The sequence below is a fragment of the Manis pentadactyla genome, chromosome 4, assembly GCF_030020395.1.
Source record: "Manis pentadactyla isolate mManPen7 chromosome 4, mManPen7.hap1, whole genome shotgun sequence".
NCBI lineage: Eukaryota > Metazoa > Chordata > Mammalia > Pholidota > Manidae > Manis > Manis pentadactyla.
Window position 1 is genome coordinate 110,723,588 of NC_080022.1, and position 22,801 is coordinate 110,746,388.

Genomic DNA, 22,801 nt, shown 5'->3' on the forward strand with positions numbered 1-22,801 from the left:
AGAGGAGAAACCACAGGTATTTGCCCCCAAAACCCCTTGGCTCCAAACTCCCTGATTGTAAGAGACAAGGGTAGAAAGGGACAGGGGAGTGAAGTGTAAAAGTTCCCACATACTTATCATTGAAGTACTGTCCCCCTCGGTGGATCTGATTCTCCAGGGTGAAGTTAAAGGTCACATGCTCCACATGCTCCCTGTGGAACACTTTGGTGCGAGCTGCATAGTCTACTGCCTGGAGATGGCGGATCATGTCGGGAAACCAAACAGTCAAACCATAGTAGCTGAAGAGTCAAGGGCAATGGATTCAGACAGGGCTTGGGATAGAACCAGGCAGTCCAGAATGAAAGGAACAGAGGGTCAGCCTATGACAGGACCTTGCTCCCCTCCAGCCTCGTCCCTCAGCATGCCTCCCTTTCCCAGGTGCTGTGGTTCTGGGTGGAAGAACTCTGAGTCCTTCTAAGCCAGCCACCACACTCTTTCTGAGCTCCCGGGCACTTCCTCTCCCCTCGGCCTTTAACAGTTTCCCCGTTCTACCTCCTCCTGTCTAACTCCCATTCACCCTCCAGGACTCAGATCCCTACCCAACCCCCTTGCCCCCCAAACCTGGGCTGGGCAGCCTGCTCATGTGCTCCCGAGAGCTTTGTGCTTCCCCACTCTGGTGCTTATCCTACTGTGCTATAGCTGGTTTTGCTTAGCTCCCTGACTAATGTATACTCTGTGAGGACTGGAACCACATTTATTTCATGCCAGCACAGTCCATGGCACAGAATAGAAACTTAATACTGCCCAGTCTATAAAAAAAATTTATTGAATTATAAATGAAGTAGAGGAGCAAGGTGGAGTTTCCAAAGGGATCTGAACAACACCTTCCATCATTATTTGCCCCTTTCATTTCCACTCTCTCCACCTCCTTGCCAGCCCATACACCACCACATACCACCTACCCACCCACCTCCTCACCTGAATGACATGGTGAACCACACGCCCATCATCATCAGAGTGATGCGTCGATATTCTGGACCAAAACAGGAGAGGAAATTCCCCCAAACCTAGGCAGAACAGAACAAAATCAGACAGTGGCTGCACTAACTTCCAGCACCCCTAGATCCCCCATTTTTCTGCCCTACCACCTAGCTTCAGTTTACCCATCACCCACACACACAGGATCAAGTCCTGCCCTCCTCTCCACCTCTCCCTTCTCTCTCTCCACCATCCCATCCTCATTACCTGCCCCCCCAGGCTCAAGGCCCGGACCCCCCAGCGCTGGTACCAGGTCCCTGTGTCTGACTGGATCTCAATCAACTCATCCTCCTGATGAATTGTCTTAATGTGGGTTACCTGGAGTCAAGAGAAGGAGTGAGCAGTCACATAATCTGTATTTCCCAACCCCTTCTAGGTGCCTCAGTATCTCCTGCCATAGCAAACCGGGAGGCAGGGGTTGGACGTGATACCCTGAGAAATCATGCTGAGGGAGAGTGTGGCCAGAGAGGTCTAGGAAGATAGGGAGGGAAGATGTCCAGAGAGGGGCCAGATGGCGGCTGGTGCTGCAGGGGCTTGGAGGACAGAGGGGGAGGGCAGTGGCTTACTGAGAAGACTCGCTCAGGATGCCCCTTCGCTCGCATGTTGGTGTCATGAACCTGCTTCAGCACCATCCAGGCTTCATCATGCTTCCCGTTCTAGAGCCACAGACACAATCCCCACATGCAGTTAGCTGCTCCCTGGCCCAGGGCCATAGACCCGCTCCTTCTAACATAGCTTCTGTGCTCACAGGACACAAGAAGGCTCCCACACCCAACCCTTGACCTACGGGCACATGCATCACCCACTCTGAAGGAGCCCCAAACAGGGGTACAAAATCTAATCAGACTTGGGCAAGAGTAAGCAGGAGTCCAGGGAACCGATACAAGCACAGATCCTAGGGATCCCTTGGTACAATGAAAAGAGAAGACTGAAAACATGGAAAACGGGGCTATAAGCATGTATGTAGTCACAGAAGGAACAGGATTCTACCCCTGCTTGACCAAGGTATAGCTGGAGGGGAAACTTCTCTTGACCTATAAAGTCAGGGCCAGACCCCCTGCCTGCAAAATCTTAAGCCACCCATGGTTTAGCAGGTACCCTGGTTTCTCCACCCACAGAACCCCTCTGGAGATACATTCCAAGACAAAGGAAGCAAGAGAAAATCCCAAAGCACAAACCCTGTGAGGAAGGAAGGCAACCACAAAGCAAACCCACCATGGTTAATGGAATGCAGGAACCCCTGATGCCCACCCCCACAGCCCCATTCACCTCCAGGAAGAAGCGGGGGCTCTCGGGCTGGGTGGTCAGGGCCCCGATGGCAAACACAGAAGGAAAGGCGCAGACGAGGACAAAGACCCTCCAGCTGTGGAACTGGTAAGCAGACCCCATCTGAAAGCTCCATCCTGGCAAGGACAGTCACAGCATCAGCAGAGAGGCCGCAGGCTGGGGGCCCCCACCACAGAGAGCACAGGAGAGGAGGGAAAGAGTCTGGGGTGCATTCCCTGGGGGTTGCTCACCATAGTGGGGGATGATGGCCCAGGCCATCGCAGCTGCGTATACTCCACCAATCATCCAAAACATGCAGAGCCAGCTCAAATGCTCCCCACGTTTTTCCTGGGCCAGAAACTCCGAGAAATATGAGAAGACAATGGGGATGGACCCTCCGATCCTGGAGGGCATTGCAAGAATTCAGCATTGGAAAATGTCCATATTCCTGAGTCCCTGCCTCAGCGCTCTGGATCCCCAAGTCCCTTTCATCTTTCAGAGCTTTTCATAAGACTGACTCCTTCTCATACACAGCGAGTGCCCCACAAGCTCCCCTCCACCAGCCATCAAGCACCCATCCTTGCAACCCTGGGAAACAGGTAGGCAGGTCTCAGGGAAAGAAAACAAACACTGAATCTTGAAGATGACTCCAGAGTTGGAATGGAGGGAAGGTAACTACAGAAAAGGGAAAATCCCCAAGGAAAAGAGATGGGCAAAGAGGAGTCTGAGGGCAGGTATGTGGGAGCAGGCCAGAAGAGCCTGGGGGCAAGGCAGAGAGTGCCTGCAGGAGGCTGAGGAAGTGGAGGAGTAGGGAGGGGAAGGCTTCAGAGTCCTGTGGGTATTAACAAGGTCTGTTGTCAGATGCAGAAAGTACGTAGATTCTAGGAAAGGGAAGCAACTCCGGGGTCCACAGGTGCCCAGGGCAGAGGTTGAGACCCACTAAGCCTCTTCATGGAGCCAAGCTCCAAATGGAATTACAGGGTCAGATGGACTCAGACGTGCATTCCAAATAAGCAATATACAGGTCCTGGACAGGGGAAGCTTGCCTGAAGATAGTGGGAGAAGAAAGGAATCCATCCATTCAACTCATACATATTTGAGGTGTATCTGGTATAACTAGAACTGTGCTGGACCCTAGAGCTATAACAGTGACGATGGCCCAGTTCTGGCTTCTAGGGTCTTAGGAGGTGAGCACTCACCCAACCCCGGAAAGGAGGCGACAGAAGAGGAAAGTGCCATAGCCCTGGACAAAAGATGAGAAAAAGGCGAAGACACTGTTGACTGAGAGCGAGATGAGCAGACACTGTCTCCGACCCAGCCGGTCAGCCAGGCCTCCCCAGAAGAAGGCTCCCACCAGCATGCCCAGGTAAACGATGAGGCCTGGAAGGGGGAAAACAGAGGCAGAGGGGGTGTGAGGAGGCACACTTCAACCCTCCTACTTGCTGAACATTAAATGAGCTGAAACTGCAACAGAACAGGTCAAGGATCTGAGGACTTCTAGAAACTAAGTCCACCCAGAGATGAGAACAAGTGAGAGAAGATGAATGATGAGCAAATACAAGAGGCCATCTCTGCACGATGGGGGTTCAAAGGTGAGAATGCAAAAGGGGAGAACCCTAGAATTCTCATTTCTCTCTCTCTCTCTCCCTCCCACTTCTGTCACATGTGCATACACACACACACAACACCCCCATCGTGGTGCCTGGAATGAGGAATGGATCTGCCTAGGTTCCAAGACCCTGCTAGGGTTCCCTCTACCCTCCCCACCTTGATGCCCTCAGAGCAGCAGGAGGCATCTCTCCTGCTCCTGGTAAAGCAGTTCCATTCCTTCAATCCCCCAAGGAAGTCCCCCACACAGAATCCATCATTTACTCCTTTCAATTCCAATATGTCTGGCCCTGAAAGTCTCCATTTCTTCCTTCCTTCATAAATTCAGAGTTGAAATTGATCTTAAAATCATCTACTCCCAACTCTGCCTACGCCAAGCCTCAGGGAGAAGGGACCTGCCCAAGATCTCATTGCAGCTTGGTAGCAGAGCAAGTCTGGGACCCTCTCTGAGTGAGTCTAGGGATTTCCTCTCTCAGAGTCCCCATCAGGAAAGGCCATCGGAGACTACTCACAGGTCCCTGAACACTCCCAAAGCTAACCAAGAACAAGTGTAGCCAGCTTCTCTGGCTGAAGGCAGGCCCAGGATTACCCCACTACCCCTACCACCCAAACTGACCCTCCCCATTTAAACTAGGAAGTGTGGATACTGACTTCTTGTTCCCCAAAACACAGAAAGGGAGCAGGCTAGCAAGAGGGGAGGCTCTGAGGCAACATTCAAAGGGGGCCTATTCCACTATAAGCACCTTCTGTAGAACTAATCAAGCTGACCACCACTCAACCACAAGCCCCGGCCCCAGCCCAGCTGCCCTCCACAGGGCCCCTCTTGCACAAACAACTGCACTATGACCCTACCCCAAGAGGACAGTGTGTGTGTGAGTGTGCAGAGGAACCCCATGAGCCCTGTGGAGACATCTTAGGATTAGGGCTCCTAAGGAGCCCAATGGTGAGGACAGAAGTTTTTTGGAGCAGGGGTATTTCCAGAGTTCGGGGCAGGACAGAGCTGGAGTGACCCCCTCACGCCCCATCCCGATGTGTCTTACCCAGCATGCCTTTGTTGGAGTCAGACAGGCACATGTCTTTCTCAGCGCTTGGCAGCACAAAGCCCACCACAAAGACCTCAACACCATCAGCCATCAGCGCCAGGCCAAGTACGAAATAGAGTGTCCACTGGAAGCGACCATGGCCACACTCCCGTAGGATGGCTTCATACTGCTGGGCCAGTTCTTCCCGTTCTTTCCGCCGCTGTGCCTCCCCCCGGCCCCCAGGGGGGCCCTCCCCATCGCCCAGGGCCCCCCTCACTCCAGCCAGGGGTGCCCCATCCGCCATCCGCTCGCCTTTGCCCCCAGACTCTGCCCGGGGGATGCCCTGATACTCCCCCTCATAGATCTCATCATCCTCATCATGGCCCTCGGTGGCATCGCTGGATGCGCCACCTTCCTCCTCGTCCTGGGCCCCTCCCCCATGGTAAAAGCCATCAGCAGGAGCAGGGAAGTCATCAGCATCATCTTCCTCCTCAAAGCGGGAGTAGGATCTGCGGGAATATTCATCCTGGACCCTGTCAAGGCCCTTCACCACTTTCTTGGCCGCATGCTTTTTTACTTCCTTGGCAATGTCTTTGGCCCCGCGGATGAAAGCTGCCCGGTCTCTGAAGCCCTCTTCCATGATGGGGCTGGGAAACACTTCACTGAATCTCCCCCACTTCCAGCTCCTTATTCAGGGTTAGGGTTTGCTCAAGAATTTGTGTTGTCAGAAGGATTCTTTCCCCCCTATTACTTAGATGAAGTGAGTTCAAGTCTCTCTGGGCACAGAATAGGACAAAATAGAACCTGGCTGGTGGGTATCCAAGAGGAAAGTAAGGGGAGGAGCTCTGGTCTGCAGCTGGTTCAGCTGGGTGCTTGAGGAAAGGAGATGGGGAGCAGGGGGATGGGAAGGGGAGGGGAGCCAGGCTGGGTGAGCCAAGCTGGGGAGCCAGAGTAACTCAGGAAAGCCCTCCTACTTCTCTTCCAGGAGCCACTGGAAATCTAGAAAAATAAAAAGGAGAATAAGAAGATTGTGAGGCTGAGCTGGCTAGTATAGAGCTCCTATCAATCCAGAGCCGACCCTGGGCCATGCAGTATAGAGATGGTCCCCTTGCTTCCAGCCCACACTCAGTGAAAATGAATGACTATCTGGGTCAACTGTGGGTCATTCACTAGAAGTCCCCTTACTTTGACCTTGAAGACTAGGCCTATGGGATTTGCTCTAGAGTCACACTCACCTATCCAGAACCCTTCTCCTAACCCCTTGCCCCACATCAAGACCAGACTCCTTGCTTTACCACCAACCTGTACAGAACAAAGCAGGAAATATGAGAAACCAGAATTCCCTACTCTGGTCTGCTCTGGGTTTCTTCCTGGGGGCTGAGCTTGGAGAGAGTGTGTAGGAGGACCAAGGCCCCCAACCTATTGCTTTCCATCCACTGACAGCATCTGAAAGTGGGGCTTCCACAGTCCTTCCTCAGTTCTATGTTTACAAGCCTCACAAGAAGGGGTCTTCTCCCAGCATAGCTCAGTGGGTCAAGTCTCAGTTTCTACAGTCAGACAGGCTTGGGTTTGATTTCCTGCTCCAGTGCTTACTAGTTAAGTGACCATGAGCATATGTCTCTGAACATCCAAGTCTCAGTTCCTCTTATTTAAGAAGGGGAAAATAAGGATTAAATGACATAATGTGTATAAACTCTTTACCATAGCACATAAAAAATGAAGAATAAATATTAGTTATTACTCTTTGTGATGAAAATAACACAGTGAAGTGCCCTCTATTCCCTCACAAGACCCCAGAACAAGAGCCACATCAGGATGCTCTTCAGGGTGAGCAGCAGAAAGGGATTCTAGCAAGGAGAAAACTGATTCCATGCAGAGCAAACAACAGTTAGAAGATCTAAGTTGAAATCCCAGCTCTGCCATTTACTTACTAACTGAACTTGGGCAGGTTACTTAACTTCCTTAAGTCTCAGTATCCTTATATTTAAATTAGGGATCATAACCTCTTTCTGAGTCCTTGTGAGAATTTAATCTTACCATAGATATTCTATAAATACCAGTTTCCTTCCTATTAGATAGAAAAATGTGAAAAAGGCAGGAAGCAACAAGGGAACATCAGGGGGTCATACTTGGAGGGTGGTGCCTAGTATCCTCCCAAAGCAGTCAACAGACCCCTCTGTCTGTATTCAAACTAATTCCAGTAAATGGGCCCACACTGTCTCCCTCCAGCCAAAAAGGGGAAGACTCAAAAACAGGGAGACCTGGGTCCTGAGGCCACAGAGAAGAGGGCAGATCTAAAACTAAGAAAGAGGGGATGACTGGCTGTAGCCACCTTCCTTTAGGGCATATTCATGGGCCCCATTTCCACTGGTGGGGGTGGGGATAGCAATGGCTGACCAGACACATACATTTCCCACATGGAGGTCTAAGGTCTATAGTTGCACCTCTTTCCTACAGGGCCTCCTTTTCCAATCCCCCTTAATCCTTTCTGATCCTCCCCAGAAACTAAAGAAAAAGGAGTCCACAGATACTGCATTGAGTAGGAGGCTGGCCAAATGAAGGGGGCCTTGGGTTGGCTTCTTCCCTAAAAAAGACATCCTCCAGAGGGAAGCACAGCAGAACCCCCCACTTCCTTCACGTAAGCAGAGGAAGCAGGACTAAATTCCGATCAGAGATCATTCCCCTAAAAATGTCCCGCCTACACACACACACACACACACACACACACACACACACACACACACAGGACTAAATTCCGATCAGAGATCATTCCCCTAAAAATGTCCCGCCTACACACACACACACACACACACACACACACACACACACACACGACTAAATTCCGATCAGAGATCATTCCCCTAAAAATGTCCCGCCTACACACACACACACACACACACACACACACACACACACACACACACACACACACACACACACACACACACGACTAAATTCCGATCAGAGATCATTCCCCTAAAAATGTCCCGCCTACACACACACACACACACACACACACACACACACACACACACACACACACACACACACACACACACACACACACACACACACACACACACACACACACACACACACACACACACACACACACACACACACACACACACACACACACACACACAGGACTAAATTCCGATCAGAGATCATTCCCCTAAAAATGTCCCGCCCCCAGAGCTGCGGCAGGACATGATGGTTCAACAGCCAGTTCCCCGGGGGCCAACAAGCTCAGGAGGTCAGGAGGAAGAGAAAGAAGACAAATTATTTGAGCTGGTGAGGAAGTGGTGCTATATTTAGCCCCCAAAACAGCACAGGGTGGCTAAGCTGAGGGAGAGAGCCAGGACTTAGAGAGTGGAGGTTAAAGAAGACAAGATTCAGGGTTACACAGCCCTTTAAGGTTGGCTGGTTTCACCTGACAGGAAAAAAGTGCCCAGGAGATTTTTCTGCAGAAGATGGGGGTTGGGGCGGCAGACTCTTCAGCAAATGCTTCCTTTCCGGACAAATTATTCAGCTCTAAATAAGAGGGGGATCCAGAGCCCCCAACCCCCAGCCAAAGCACCTGACTTTGGGGGCCACCCAGATTCCCCAACCCTCCCTAGCCCAGGTCATGAAGAAGCAGTCACTTATCAAAACATCCATGGAGAAGAAAATGTGGGTACCATGGGGGAGTAAGTGCTGGAGCACCGTCCCCATTACAGCAAGGCTATTGACCCTAAGCCCCCATCCAGGACAGCCGAGGCTGCACCTCCCCTCCCAATATCCTACCCCAGGGGTAGGAAAATGGAGCACCCAAGGTTTTGAGGAGAAAAGATGAAGGTGCCAGCTGAGAAGGCACACAGAGGAATAGAGAGAAGCAGAGGCGGGACTAGGCAAGGCCTCCACAGCACAGGCACAAACACCGCCCTTACCAGCATTTGTTGCGACCCCCCCATCCCCCATCCCCCCAACTGCTCTAGGACGAGACCCTAGAATTGACGGAACCGATTCTCTGAGCGCCTCCCCTCACCCTTGGTCCAGCTGCTGGACAATTGCCCATCATAATTCAATACCCGCTTCCACCCGGGGGCAACTGCCTCAAGACCCCGCCATCCGTGTTCCCAGCCCTGGTCGTTTACCTTCTCTGACCTACCCAGTATTTCCATTCTTCATTCCCCCTCCCTCCCTCCTTCACTTGCCCTTCCTCCACTCCCCCCACCCGCAGCCTCCAGTCCAGGCAAGTAGACTGAGGAAGCTTCCATTCTTGGGCTCCAGCCAAGGTCATTTATCTTTCAGGGCAAGGCCGGGAGGGGGGGGCGGGGGCAGGGAGTGTGGGGTGTGGGAGAGGGGCAGTGCGTGAGGAGTGGGTGCAAGGTGAGGAGGGGATTGGCGTTTGGGGGAATCCTATCCCACCTAACAACCTCCTCACAACCCTGTTATCTGAGAGGGTAGTAGGGACCTGGTTAAGGGAGATAGATACACACACACACACACACACACACAGTGTGCTCAGCACAGCAACTGAAATAAATGTCCATTCAAACCACCACCTGTCTCCTCACCCCTAAAGTGGAGACGGTCACTCTCCCAAGAAGCAAAGCATCGGAGGATAAAATGGCTACAAGGCAGGCAAGGATGCTTCCGCCCGGGGCGGGGTGGAGGTGAGATACTGAGAAAGGGGTCTCACCTGGGCTGGGTAGCCCGGGCAGGGGCGTCCTGGTGAGGGCGGGGGTCCCAGCCTCGGGGCTGGCGGCAGCGGCGACTGCTCCGGGTACCAGGGGAAGCAGCAATGCAGACCTGCCCCCGCCCCACGCCCCGCCCCGCCTCCCACCCCCCAACCTCGCCACCGAGCGGCGGGAGAGACCATTGTGGGGGGTGGGGGGGGAGGACGCAGCCGGAGAAAAGAGGATGGGGAGGGACTCGGCGCACCGGCAAAAATGATGAAGGGGCTAGGGGTTGTCACAGGGACAGCTGGAAATGACACACAGCCTTGCCAGCTCCTTTCCAGTAAAAAATACAAGGAACTAAGAAAAGAATTAGTAACGTCAGGAAGACAAGCGGGAAGACAGAAAGGGAGGCGGTGAACCAGGCAGCTCCTTCCTGAGTCCCAGTCTTGCTTTTGCAGAACCCACGAATTTCAGGGTCTCTCACTGCCCCTTCTCCGCTGCTCCCAAACTCCTTTCCCACAACCTTCTCCCAAAACTAAGTGCTCAGACTCCAAGCCCACCCGGCAGGGATAACAAGGTGTGAACTGCCAGAAGCAGAGACTCTTGGATCCCAGCCATCTCTTTCCAGAGACAGTCCAGATTACTTATTTACAGTGTAGACCTCCCCATCCTCCAGTCAGTTAGTGGCAGAAGAGGTGAGGACTGGCGAAGCTGATGGTCTTTTACAGGTCTGACCAACCCGACATCTCCCTTTGCATTTCTTTGTTCCTACGACTCAAAAAGGGACTCCCTCAATACTCTTCTCTACTTTCCTTTGCAAAACACACACACACACACACACACACACACACACACACGCACGCACGCACGCACGCACGCACGCACTTCTGCTTCCAGGGAAGGAAATAGCAAACTGGTTTCAGTTCTTTCCTTTCATCCTTCCTGTACCCCTGTGCCAATAACCTGGGCTCACAGATCTAGGACATATCACTTGGTGACCATCCCTGCCCCAGAGGTGAGGGGAGCAGGATGGTTTGAGGATGTACATACTGCATCTGCCTATTCTAGGTGAAGCCTTAGGATATTCTGGACGGAGCACTGACCAGGGGGGCTCTGACCTGAGTTCTCACTTCTAGTAAGTATGGGCTCTTGGTCAATTTCTCTGTCTCTCTGAAACTAAATTTTCCCATCTGGAAAATGGAGGCCTTGGATTAGATGCTGCATTGTCTTCGTTTCAGATCTCATAGTGTGTGATTCTGCTTTGCTAAACATGGAGGTTTCAAATGTTACATGGAGGGGCCATCAGGCTGCGTCCCAGGAGACCTCAGATGACATCTGCCTTTATACTGACAGGAATGTCAATCTGAAAACAAGAATCCAGTTCAAAATCACGGCATTTCTTGGGACCAAAGAATTACAATTTAGGATATACAGATTTAGATGGAAACCCAAATAGTGTCCTGATTACAGGAAGTGGATTCAGGGTTTTTATGGAGGGAAAAAAAGAAAGATTGGGTAAGTTATTTTTTAGGAGAGTTCATTGGTGCTGACAAGCAGGGCTAGATTTGTACTTCATTTATTGGTCAGGTGAAGTGGTCACTAGGAAAAAGTTCACTGTTACCAGTCTTTTCAAACAGGATTTTTTCATTCTTGCTGACTTAGAATTATGGTTGTTTGACCCAGTCCAAAGGTTTAGAAAACAGGACACACAAGGCAGTTCCTCTGAAATGGCTGCTCCAGCTCTGTTTTTAAAATGGCTCTGTTTCTGGACAGCTACATGCAAGAGAATGAAACTGGATTATTTTCTTAACACCATACACAAAAGTAAACACCAAATCGATTAAAGACCTAAATATAAGGCATGAAACCATAAAACTCTTGAAGAAAACATAGGTAAAAATCTCTTGAACATAAACATGAGTAATTTTTTTCTGAACACATCTCCCTGGGCAAGGGAAACAAAAGCAAAATTAAACAAGCAGGAATCATTAAAAAAGCTGTGCACCACAAAGGAAACTCTCAACAAAACAAAAAAGGCAACCGACTGTATGGGAGACTATATTCATGAATGATATATCTGATAAGGGGTGAACATCCAAAATATACAAAGAACTCATATGACTCAACACCAAAAAAACAAATAACCCAATTAAAAAATGGGCAGAGGACTGAACAGACATTCTCCAAAGAAGAAATACAGATGGCCAACTGGCACAGGAAAAGATGCTCCACATCACTAATCACCAGGGAATGCAAGTCAAAACCACAATGAGATACCACCTCACACCAGTCAGAATGGCCATCATCCAAAAGACAAGAAATAACAAGTGTCGGCAATGATGTAGAGAAAAAGGAAGCCTCCTACACTGTTGGTGGAAATGTTCATTGGTGCAGCCACAGTGGAAAGACATATGGAGGTTCCTCCAAAAACTAAAATAGAAATACCATACGACCCAGGAACTCTACTTCTAGGAATTTACCCAAAGAAAACAAAATCTCTAATTTGAAAAGGTATATGCACCCCTATGATTATTGCCACAGTATATACAAGAGCCAAGATAAGAAAGCAACCAGTGTCCATCAATAGATGAATGGATAAAGAAGATGTGGTACATATACACAGTGGAATATTATTCAGCCATAAAAAAAGAAAGAAATCCTGCTGCTTGTGACAATATAGATGGAGTTAGAGGGTATTGTGCTAAGTGAAATATGCCAGGCAGAAAAAGACAAATATCATACAATTTCACTTATATGTGGAATCTAAAAACAAAACAAAACAACAGTAGACTCATAGACACTGAGAAGTGATTGGTGTTTGGATGGGTGGTAAAATAGGTGAAGGGGGCAAAAAGTCACCAAAAAAAAAAAAGCTCTCTATATATCACTTTTCACAGGGATATGGGCCAAAGTTTTATCTGGAAATACTCACTTGTGCCAACAAAGTTTATAATCTACTGAAATATAAAGCCATAATATGTAAGTTTTAATTGACCATGAGAAATGTAACTGTCACTCAGCCTGAATGAATGTATGTTCATTTCTGCCTGTCCAGTGCATTCTCTCCCTAAAGCCAAATCACAATCATAAATAAAGTCAATGATTTAATGCACAACCACATAACTGAACAGAAGTATTTGTATTTTAAATGGCATTTAGCTATCCCCAGCTAGAAATCACGCCAGTGGGTTCACAAAGCTCTTCTTCACTGCAGTTCTCCTCCCCCATCTCTGCACTGCAGGCAGCCTTGCCAGTGCTCCTGCACTACTCTTGTTCTGTTGGCTAAAGCATTTTTCCAGGTTAGTACTTGGAAATGCTGTGCCCACGTGGGCCTCAGGGACTCTCCCTTTACTAGGCTTTCATTGCTGACCCCTCTTCAGGTTGACACATTCTTTATTTAAATATGTTAATATTTTCAATTAGGTTCTAGCCCAGTCCGGCTGGCAGGGAGCCCTTTCTTCTCTTTCAGGTGACTTTGCACACTCTCCAATTATCTATTACTCGATGACATAGAAATCTTGTACTTCTTAGAGAGAAAGATTGTATATATTTTTCAAGTTCTGAGGAAAGACTTCATTGTTTTTCCCAGGAACCTCACCAGCCACTCCTTCGTAGTCCCTTTGCCTAGTCGATTAACAGTAGAGTTCCTAGGGGCTCAGTCCTGGGTCCTATCTCCCTCCCTCCTATTTTCTTTGGTCACCTCAGATAGTCCCATGACTTTAATAATATCTATATATTGATGATTCCCACATGTATACCTCCAGTCCAGACCTTTCCACCAAGCTTGGACTCAAAATCTCCATCTGTCAATTCAACATCACTGCATGGATATCTAACAAGCATCTCAAATTTACGAGATCCCTAAACAAATTTCTGCTCCAGATCTTCCTTACCTCTTCACCAAGATTTCAGGCTCGAAACCTTGGAGTTTTCCTTATTTGCCCTTATCTCTACATCAGCAGTCATGTCAGCCCTACCTTCAAAATATATTCTGTTTCTACCACTTCTCCACCACTGCCCCTAAAAGGCCCTGCATAATCTGCTCCCTGCCTACATCCCCAGCCCTTTTCCCTATGTCTCTTCCAGGCTTCAACCCTGCTTCAGCCTCACTGGTCTCCCAGCTGTGCTTCCAGCATGCCCAGCACATAACCATAAGAGGACCTCAGCACCTTTGCCTGGATCTTTACCTTTTCATTCAGGTGTCCATTCAGTCACCTTTCAGACCACTCTATCTAAAAGAACTACATCCCTTCTCACTCCCCAGTCACTATCCTATCACCAGGCCTTTTTTTTCCTTACAAGTTTATCCCTATCCAAATTTCTTTTTGACTTATTTTTTGTCTTCTTCTACTTAGGTTGTCAGTTCTAAGATAGCAAGGACCTCATCTGATATATTTACTGCTATATCCCCAGTAACCATTAAGTCAACACATAATGAAGGATTATTCCAAGTAAGTTAAGTACCATTAGTGCATGTGATGAACTTCTTCTTACTCCCACTAAATATCAGTGTTGAATAGGTTAAGAATTTGTTTGAAAAAATGTAAACTAATTGCCTAAAAGTTGCCCCATTTTTTAGTTGACTTGGTTCTATCTCCCAGACTCAGCTCTTCACCACAATGGCTTATATTAGGTGGAGGAAATGAGACTGTAGCCCAGGTGGTGAAAAATGGGCACATGGCAATGACAGTTAACATTGTTAGAGCATTTTCCTGACTTGGGCACTTTTTTGACTACTTTGCATTGATTAACTCACCCCACCACACACCACTAACCCTATAAAATGATCACCATTTACAGACGATGAGATTGAGGCACTGACTGGTTAAGTGATTTGATATAATCACACAACTCAAAAGTAGCAAAACTAGGATTTGAACCCAGGCACTATATACTCAGAGCCCATATTCTTTCTAAATGCTTCCATTTTAAGGGTACAGTGTATAAATTTAATGAGTTTACATACCCACATAAGCACCCCCCTTGATCAAGATAAAGAACATTTCCTTTGTCCCCCAAAGTTCCCTTGCACCTCTCTGCAATCAATCTCCCCATCCTTGGCAACCGCTGATCTCCATTCTGTCACCATCGATTAGTCTTTTCTAGAGTTCCATGTAAGTAGCTTCATCTAGCATAGGTCTCTAGCTTTACAGCTCTGGGTTTCAGAGCTTTCCAGGGTTTTTAACTACTGCCTTATATTGCTTCCTGGTATAGCTTCTTTTCCCCACTTACCCATCAAATTGGCTGTGCCTCAACATCAGCCACCTATACTACCCTTGCTTCTATCTATCCAACTCTAAGCACATGAGATTGCCAGGATGGGGAGGGTAAAGAGGGACAAAACAGGGACAAGGGTAAAGAAGGACCAACAGGTCAAAGCACCTTTACAATACCATAAAGTTTCAGTGAAGTACAGAAATTTCTATCCTTTAGGAGCTTATAATCCAGTTAAAGGAAGAGACTATGTTACATAGAAAGCCAGAAATAACAAAGCAAAACATTCATTCATTCGAGTATTTATTCAGTACATATAGTATAATGTGAGGAAGCAATTGGATCTGAAATTCAATCTGACCTTGGTTCAATTACTGCATCCACCATTTCTTAGAATGTGACCTTGGTCAAGTATCTTAGTATCAGTTTCCTGATCTTAAAGTAGAAGTAATAATAAAACCTACCTCAGCTAGTTTTTGTGAGGATTAACTGACATAATGCATGTAAAACATGTACTATAGTACATGGCACATAGTAAGAGCTCAGTAAATATTAGCTGTTATTATTTTTACAATTATTGTATATGCTAGGAACCTTTCAACACCCCAGGGAGATACAGATTAAGAGAATGAGATTCCTTAAGGGTTCTTAAAGGATTCAGTTTAATGCAGGGATACTTAGATTGGGTTCCAAGAACCTTAAGGAATTTTTGCTCCAGGATAAGGATATATAATGTATATATGTATTTTTCTTGGATAGAGTCCATAGTTCTTGTCATATTCTCAAAGAACTGTCTATGGCCCACAAAACATTAAGGACACATGGTCTAGAGCTTACATTCCCAATGGAGGTCATATCTCTCCCTAAGGGGTCAAAAATTGGTAGGGATGGATATTAGATATCACAATGGTACATGTCTATCCAAAGGGTCGTCGTACATAAATAGATACACAGCACATCTGTGATATTAGAATTTCAATCATTGGGGGAAGGCAATTAGGAAGAAATGTTTCCTTGGGAGCATGGGGGCAATAAAAAAAAATATTGAGAAACCCTGGTTTAGTGAATAATGAATAGATGTGTAAACTGAAGTACTTAAGTGTATAAGCAATATTAACTCTGTTCAGAGACTTGCTTACCAGAGTCTGAAATACCTAGAGGGTGTAGAGAAAAAGTTTGGGGGAGTCAAAGGTAATGACTAGAGGAGGCACTCAAAAATCATTGTTGAATGAATGAAAGCTCAGAGATACTGAGAATGAATGCCTGAGAAAATAGTGGTTCTAAAGAGAGAAGTAGGGAAATTCAGCTAAGTGATGGTGTGCATTCACCCTATCAGGTAACAGCTGAAAATACAACACAAGAGATTATGGGGGAAAAAAAGCTAAAAATTTGAGAATCATCAGTCGAAGAGTCACAGTCATCAAAGTCCTCGTGGAGGATGTTAGAATAATCAGTTCGCTTGATAAGACACAGAGGCAAAAAGAACACAGAGACTGAGACAAAACCTTCCACCATTTGGAGTTGCTTCAAGTGCTGGCCTCTGGTACCTGGAGCCAGGAGCCAGTTGTTAGCTATGCCAGGTTGTAAGTGCTCCTGGGACTAGCTTATGACATCAAAGCAACTGTACAGCAGATCTCTGTTGGATATTAAGAAGCTAATTAACCCCATTATGATTTAGAATCCTGACATCCTTATCCTTAGCCATTCATGGTGTGAAATACCATGTCTAATCTTCTGCAAGCTTTCAAAATACATAACCAGACATCCATTAAATGACCCCATCTGCATGTCTCACAACTCACCTCAAAGTCAGCATATCCAAAACTGACCTCATTTCCATCCTTCCCCAAAAAAATTCTGCTGCATATTCTTATTCTTGATTTTACTCTCCCTTCCATTCACTATACCCAATTTAACACCAAGTTCTACTCTTCTGCCTTTAATACCTCAGTGCATCTCTTCCTCTTCATCCCTGCTCTGTCACAGCCCTTATTTAGAACTTCATCTCTCACCTTTATTGCCAGATGTGTAATTTGTTTCCTTGCCCCCAAGTTTTCATCTTTCTCCACTGGCTAACAGCTTCCTAACCCGTATGCCTTGACAATGGTGCTCAGATACTAATCTTCTCAGCACTTCAGGCTGCTGAGCAGAGACTCAGACAGCTAGAACTCCTGAGCCAATAGCTTCCAGCTTGAAGGAGCCTGCTCCTTTTACCTCAGTGTACTGTTTCCAAAGTTTCTGTGCCATGATATGGAAAGGAGACTGCTCTGTAGGGGCTCCCTCAGCTCTGACCTCATCCTGCCTCCACCACCAAACAGCTTTATTGCATTTTATACCGTACTATTTATCAATCTCTGCTTCTGCTCAGGAACATCCCATCTGTGCATACCTGGAATGATTTCCCTTCATCTATGCCTGGGAAACTTCTACCCTTCAAGTTTGTATTCAACAATCACTTTTTTTCAGGAAGTTTACTTAGACTTTCATGACAGGTTAAGACACCCTTCCTCGTGTTCTGAAAATATTTTGTTCCCTAATTAATCTCATGTCAGTCTATCCCTTTGTAATATTGGAGTGAACTGTCTTGCCCACCTTTGTATCCTCTGCTGCCACTAGCATGGAGCCCTTGCAGGTAATTAGGTGAATGAGAATGATGCAGGAGAAAAGCAGACCAGGCTCACCTTTTTGTGCTTAGAGGTCAATAAAGTTCATGGTTCCATAAGCCAAAAAGAGAAGGGAAGTGTTACAACTGGTTCAAATGCAGCAAATAAAAAAAGCTACTGGATTTGGTCTAGTTACCTAAGAGTCTTTGAGGGTAGGTTTAAATGTGATAGAAATCAAGTTTGGAAGGATTGAGATTGAGAAAAAGAGAGGAGTAAGATATTAACTCCTTATCCAAAAGAAGTCTTGTGGTGAAGAACAGAAGAAAACAAAGGTTTACTGGGTTGTCTACTATCCCAATTCCCACTTTCGCAATTATTTAAGGCATTTACATGGTTCCAAAGAACACCACATTAACAAATCAGGCTCAAAGAAACCCAGTTTCCCTCTATAATTCCTTCTTCCTTCGAGTGGTATACATTTCCATTTGTTTTGGTTTATTCTTCCACTTTCCAAATATAAACAAATGTACATATTATGTGCCACCCTTAGCTAAGGTAGCATACTATACATTCTATACTTTCCTCACTTAATATATCCTGGAGATCTCTCCAGAATAGTATGTATCTTCCCTGTTCTTTTTTACTGCCGCTCACTAGATTGTGTAGCTTTATCAGGTTATTCAACTAGTCTCTCACAGATGGATATGTGAGTTGTTTCCAATCTACTGTTATTACAAATAGTGCTTCAATGAATACCTTTGTGCATATTATGCATATTACTTCATATTTTTGCCAGCTTATCTCCAGAAACTTTACTTCTGTTCTCACCTAACACAATAACTCCATGCCATAGATAATGGGTCTCTATCTCATAAACTAAATGAATGAGACTCATGTAATAAGAAACAATTGCTGGAGTGCACAGTAGTAAGCAATTTCAACAACACATTGCAGAATAACCCTTTAAAACATGGAATAAATACCTTCACTCCTACCTTACCATTCTCTTCCCTATATACTTACACCTTTCCTTCAACAGAAAGAGGTTAAGTTACTTTGCCAAGGGAAAAACCGCAAAGAATAAATAAGGAGTTCAGTTTTATTTTCTCTGTGCATTTACAAAACACTTAGGATCAACAAAGAAAAAAAAGTAAAACCTCCTATGAAAAAGTTACACTTAAAAAAAAGCCTTATAGGGATTATTAGTGCCTCAGCCCCAGGGAGCTAGAGTAACTGTGACTGGTCCAAGGAACTGAAAAGATGTTGGGAAGATATAACAGGAGGAAAGAGAATGAGAAATTACTGAGGGAGAGGGCCTCGAAGTGGGCCACGAGGGGGAACTGGAGGCCTGGGAGTGGGTCTGGGTGGAGGGAGGGGCCCCCGCTGGTAGCCATAGGGTGGGGGTCGTGGAGGGCCAGTGTATCCATGAGGAGGCATCAGTGGAGGAGGTCCACGCATACCATGGGGAGGCATAGGTCCTGGGTGACCTGCAGCAAGAGAAAGAAAAGTTAGCAAAAGCAAGAAATAGGAGATAGTTGATATTGGCAGAATGTAGAGAAAGAAGAGACAGACAATGAGAAGCATTATAATAAGTAAAAGAAAGAAAGGGCAGGTGGTATGGGGCATGGCAAAGGAAAATGCAAGAATATGGTATGTGAGGATGACGGAGGTGGCTAGAATGTACTCACCCATGGGAGATCCAAATGGAGGCCCTCGGGGGGGCATGCCCATTGGAGGAGGTCCAGGATGGGGTATTCCAGGTGGTGGTCGGGGTGGAGGCTGCCCTCCAGAGCCTGGGGGCCCAGCATGGGGGTGTCCTAAGCCATGAGGGCCATGATGGGCCAGCTGCATCTGGGACATCCCTATGAGAACAGAGGAAAGGGGACAAAAGGAAGATAGAGAAGAGGGCAAATAAAATGGAGGAAGGAAGAGAACAAAAGGAAATAACAGCAGGAAAAGAGTATGGAAAACAAGGCTGGTAAAAAGTATCCTTTTCCTTGATCCCATTCCAACAGTACACCAACGAACTACCCAATCAACTCCTCATGAACTTCACTTGCTCCGTCCATGATTTAAGTACTGTCACAGTGCTACAGAAGTATGTTAACAAATGGAATGATGACTTTTTTTATAGGATTTGGTCCTCATGAACTTCACTTGCTCCGTCCATGATTTAAGTACTGTCACAGTGCTACAGAAGTATGTTAACAAATGGAATGATGATTTTTTTGATAGGATTTGGTAAGGTGTCAGAGATACTGCCTGAGTAAAGACCTAATTCTAAAGGATGAGTAAGAATTTTTCAGGTGGACAATAGGGTGGAATAGAATATCCCAGGCAGGAAAGATAAGCATGTGCAAATCACAGGTTTGTCAAACAACACGGTATGTTCCAGGAAAACCAGTAACTCAGTAATCAGCAGTCGTGGGAGTAACGGGCAGGGGCCAGATCATGCAAAGCCTAAAATGCTATGGTAACGAGTTTGGGTTTTTCGCTAGGTAAAAGAGAGCAACAGGAGAACTCTGAGCAAGGGTGTGTGAACATCTGTTTTAGAAAAATTATGAAAGTGAAACAAAGGTAGAGAAAATTGGAATTGAAATGTCAGTTAGAAAACTACTACAATAAATCAGGTGTGAAATAATGAGGGTATAGGGCCTGAACTAGGGCACTGGCAGTGGGGGCTAATGGGTATTAGTAAGATGTGGTATCAAGAGTAGGGTGATAGGAAATAATCAAATACTCCCAGAACTTTTAATTAAGCATCTGAAAACAAAGAATACTAGAGGAAGAATAGGTTTGAAAGGTAGGGATAGAAAAGTGGAGCTGTTATCTAAGCAGCAGGATTAAGGGTCTAGAATGCACATAACCATGGGCCTGAGATACAGATCCAGAAGGCATCAGTGTACAAGTAGCAGAACTATGCAGAACAGAGAACCAACCCAAAACCTAAGTATAAGCAGAGAAAAATGAATCTGTTAAGGTGGCTGAGATTGAGGAGTCAAGAGAGATACATGGAGAATCCAGAAAAACCAAAGACACAAGATTTTCAAATAGAAAGATATAGCCAGTTTCAAGTATAGCAAAGGTCAAGCCAAATAAGGAGCAGAAGTGCCCCCTAAGATTTGCAATCAGGTAACTGCTGTGGGGTGGAAGTCAGAGGAGAGGATGGAAGTAAAAATTAAGGCAACAAAAAATAAGCATAGCTCTTTCTTTGAAAAAATTTAAGAAATAGAGACAGAGTTGGTGGTTAAACAGTATTTTGTGTTCTTATAAAAGAATGCCTGAAGAAAAGCCTCTAGGACTCTATTATTGTTGAGGACAAAGGGCAGGGGCTTAAGTGGTGATTGAACTCCTCTACCAAGCTCATCCCTCCCTTTCCCAGAAAAGAACACCCACCTGGATGGGGCATCCCACCTGGTGGGAATGGGTGAGGATGTGAGTGCCCGTGTCCAGGATGTCCAGCCCCTGGGGTTCCTGCTGATGGGGGGCCATGTCCTCCAGCCCCAGGAGGCATAGGTGGTGGGGGCATGGCTGGGGGTATCCCAGGTGGAAGGGCTCCAGGAGGTGGCACTGGGGGTGGGAAGGAGCCAGGAGGAGGCATGCCTATAGGGGAAATGGAGAAAGAGTTAGCGATAGTAAGGAGCAATCTGTCTTTACAAAGAGCCTGTTCCAGTCTGGCCTCTCCAGGCAGGAGAGCTCTTTCCCCCTCCTCTTAAGTCAGAAGCAATGTTAGACAACACTTTCAACCTGGAAAAACTCAACAACTTTCTTCCCCACCACAACCATCATCTCTCAATCCCTTTCTCATCATGTACTGATGCAATATTCCCTTTATTGGGTTCTTTTTCCTTCTTCCTGCCCTCTCCTCCCCAACCACTACCCTAGACCCAAAACATTTTGAATCAAAAGCTTTACCTGGTGGAGGAAGCCCAGACCCTAGCGATGATACCACAGGATTGGGGGCAGAGGGTGGAGGGGGTGCGTCCGCAAACAGCTGATGAGGGCGGTCAGCCTGGGAAAGTGGATTCTGGGCTGCCAGAAGTCGTTCAGCTGCTGAGCCATGGCGCTCACCCTTGGAGTCCTTCTTGAATGCATAGGACACAGTGATAGGGCGGTTACAGAGATACTGCCCATTCATGGCCTCAATTGCTGCATCCGAAGCATCAAATGAAGCAAAATTAATAAAGGCATAACCTTTGGAGTTGCCTGTGTCAGGGTCCCGCATGATCTTGGGAGTTTGTAAGATGACTCCAAAGGCACTGAAAGTATCATAAAGCAGCTTCTCATCAATCTCTGGGTCCAGATTTCCAATGAAAATGTTGGCCCCCACATCTAGGTTTTTGTTGTGAGCTGATGCCTTGTTCACCCGTATTGGCTTCCCATAGAGTTTGATCATGTTCATGATCTTAATGGCATAGTCAGCATCTTCCTCACTCAAGAATTCCACAAAGCCATAGCCTGGGGAAGTAGAAGGGAGGAAGTTAACAACTTAAGCAAAGTGACTAAAATAAGGTATAACTCGTTCATCTTTGAAAGCACGAAGAACAATTAATAACCTCACTTCAACTGAGAATGCTTCCATATACAAACCGTGAGCTAGGCTTAAGAGAAAGAAATCTTAGGTTGCTCATTCCAAAACAGTTGTGAATATTGCTGGGGCGCTCTAGGAGCAGTTTGTCCCCTCAAAACATAATACATCTCTTACCACGTACTCACCTTGGTGCTGACCAGTGACTCTATCCTTTGGCATGTGGGTGTTGACTACTGGCCCTGCCTGGAGAAATAGCTCCCACAGCAGTGGTTCGCTAACCTTCTCATCCAGGCCTCCCACATACACAGTGGCATCTAGAGGGGGAGAGCAGGAGATAAGCGCAGAGATGAGAATATAACAGGAAAAAAGGAGGTGGTGGGAACATGAGGATGGAACCGAGCCGGGGGATTAAGGGGTGGAGATCGGTAGAGAAGCAAAAAGAAAAAGATAAAAAAAGTCATTAAGCCCTTACACCTCCTTTCTCCAGTTACTAGAGAAGCTTCTTAAGGGGATTGCACACAGAATCACACCCACAGGCCTCAGCTCGCACCCGGCTACCCCCCAACCAGCAGGCACGGGGGCTGGACTCGTGCCCTCCGAGGGGCATTCCAGTTTCCCGCCCCCGCGGAAACACTGCTAGCTCTACTCGGGGCCTCCCAGCTCCCCTGAGCCCATTCCGGACTCATCCCTTCCAGTCACCCTGGTTCCGCTCGGAGATCGGCCCGGCAGCCATGGCGAAACAGCTCCCGCCGTCTCCAAGCAGCTATCCCGCCCTCCGACCTTTGTCACCAATTCCACTTCCGGGACAAAGGTGGAAGTGAGGTAGTGAGCTGGGGACGAGGGGAGGAGCCGGAAGCGGCAGCGGCCATTTTAGGA

The 22,801-nt window shown here is 47.0% G+C and overlaps 2 protein-coding genes across 6 annotated transcripts in view; both read right to left on the reverse strand.

The window, feature by feature from the left end:
- SV2A (synaptic vesicle glycoprotein 2A) overlaps nt 1-9,717 on the reverse strand; it is a 39,806-nt gene extending 30,089 nt beyond the window's left edge. For 4 of the 5 annotated variants that reach the window (XR_008997115.1, XR_008997114.1, XM_057500658.1 and 1 more), the window contains exons 1-9: nt 9,598-9,717; nt 4,932-5,912; nt 3,483-3,663; nt 2,535-2,686; nt 2,287-2,420; nt 1,584-1,673; nt 1,225-1,335; nt 958-1,046; nt 114-278 (exon numbers count right to left, since the gene is read on the reverse strand). Coding sequence is in view for 3 of the 5 variants with exons in the window: in XM_057500658.1 (XP_057356641.1) it covers nt 114-278; nt 958-1,046; nt 1,225-1,335; nt 1,584-1,673; nt 2,287-2,420; nt 2,535-2,686; nt 3,483-3,663; nt 4,932-5,553 (1,544 nt within the window). In the remaining 2 variants the exon portion in view is untranslated. Of the gene's footprint in view, nt 1-113; nt 279-957; nt 1,047-1,224; nt 1,336-1,583; nt 1,674-2,286; nt 2,421-2,534; nt 2,687-3,482; nt 3,664-4,931; nt 5,913-9,597 lie in introns of those variants that run through there. The other variant, XM_057500659.1, reaches the window with a different exon arrangement.
- An 8,758-nt stretch (nt 9,718-18,475) lies between these two features.
- Nucleotides 18,476-22,765, reverse strand: SF3B4 (splicing factor 3b subunit 4). The gene is made up of 6 exons (XM_036900458.2): nt 22,625-22,765; nt 22,111-22,239; nt 21,310-21,852; nt 20,791-20,997; nt 19,083-19,256; nt 18,476-18,881 (listed from the first exon to the last, which is right to left on the reverse strand). Exons 1-6 carry the CDS (start codon nt 22,656-22,658, stop codon nt 18,694-18,696), a joined length of 1,275 nt encoding a protein of 424 aa, XP_036756353.1. The 5' UTR covers nt 22,659-22,765; the 3' UTR covers nt 18,476-18,693.
- Nucleotides 22,766-22,801: the final 36 nt, after the last annotated feature.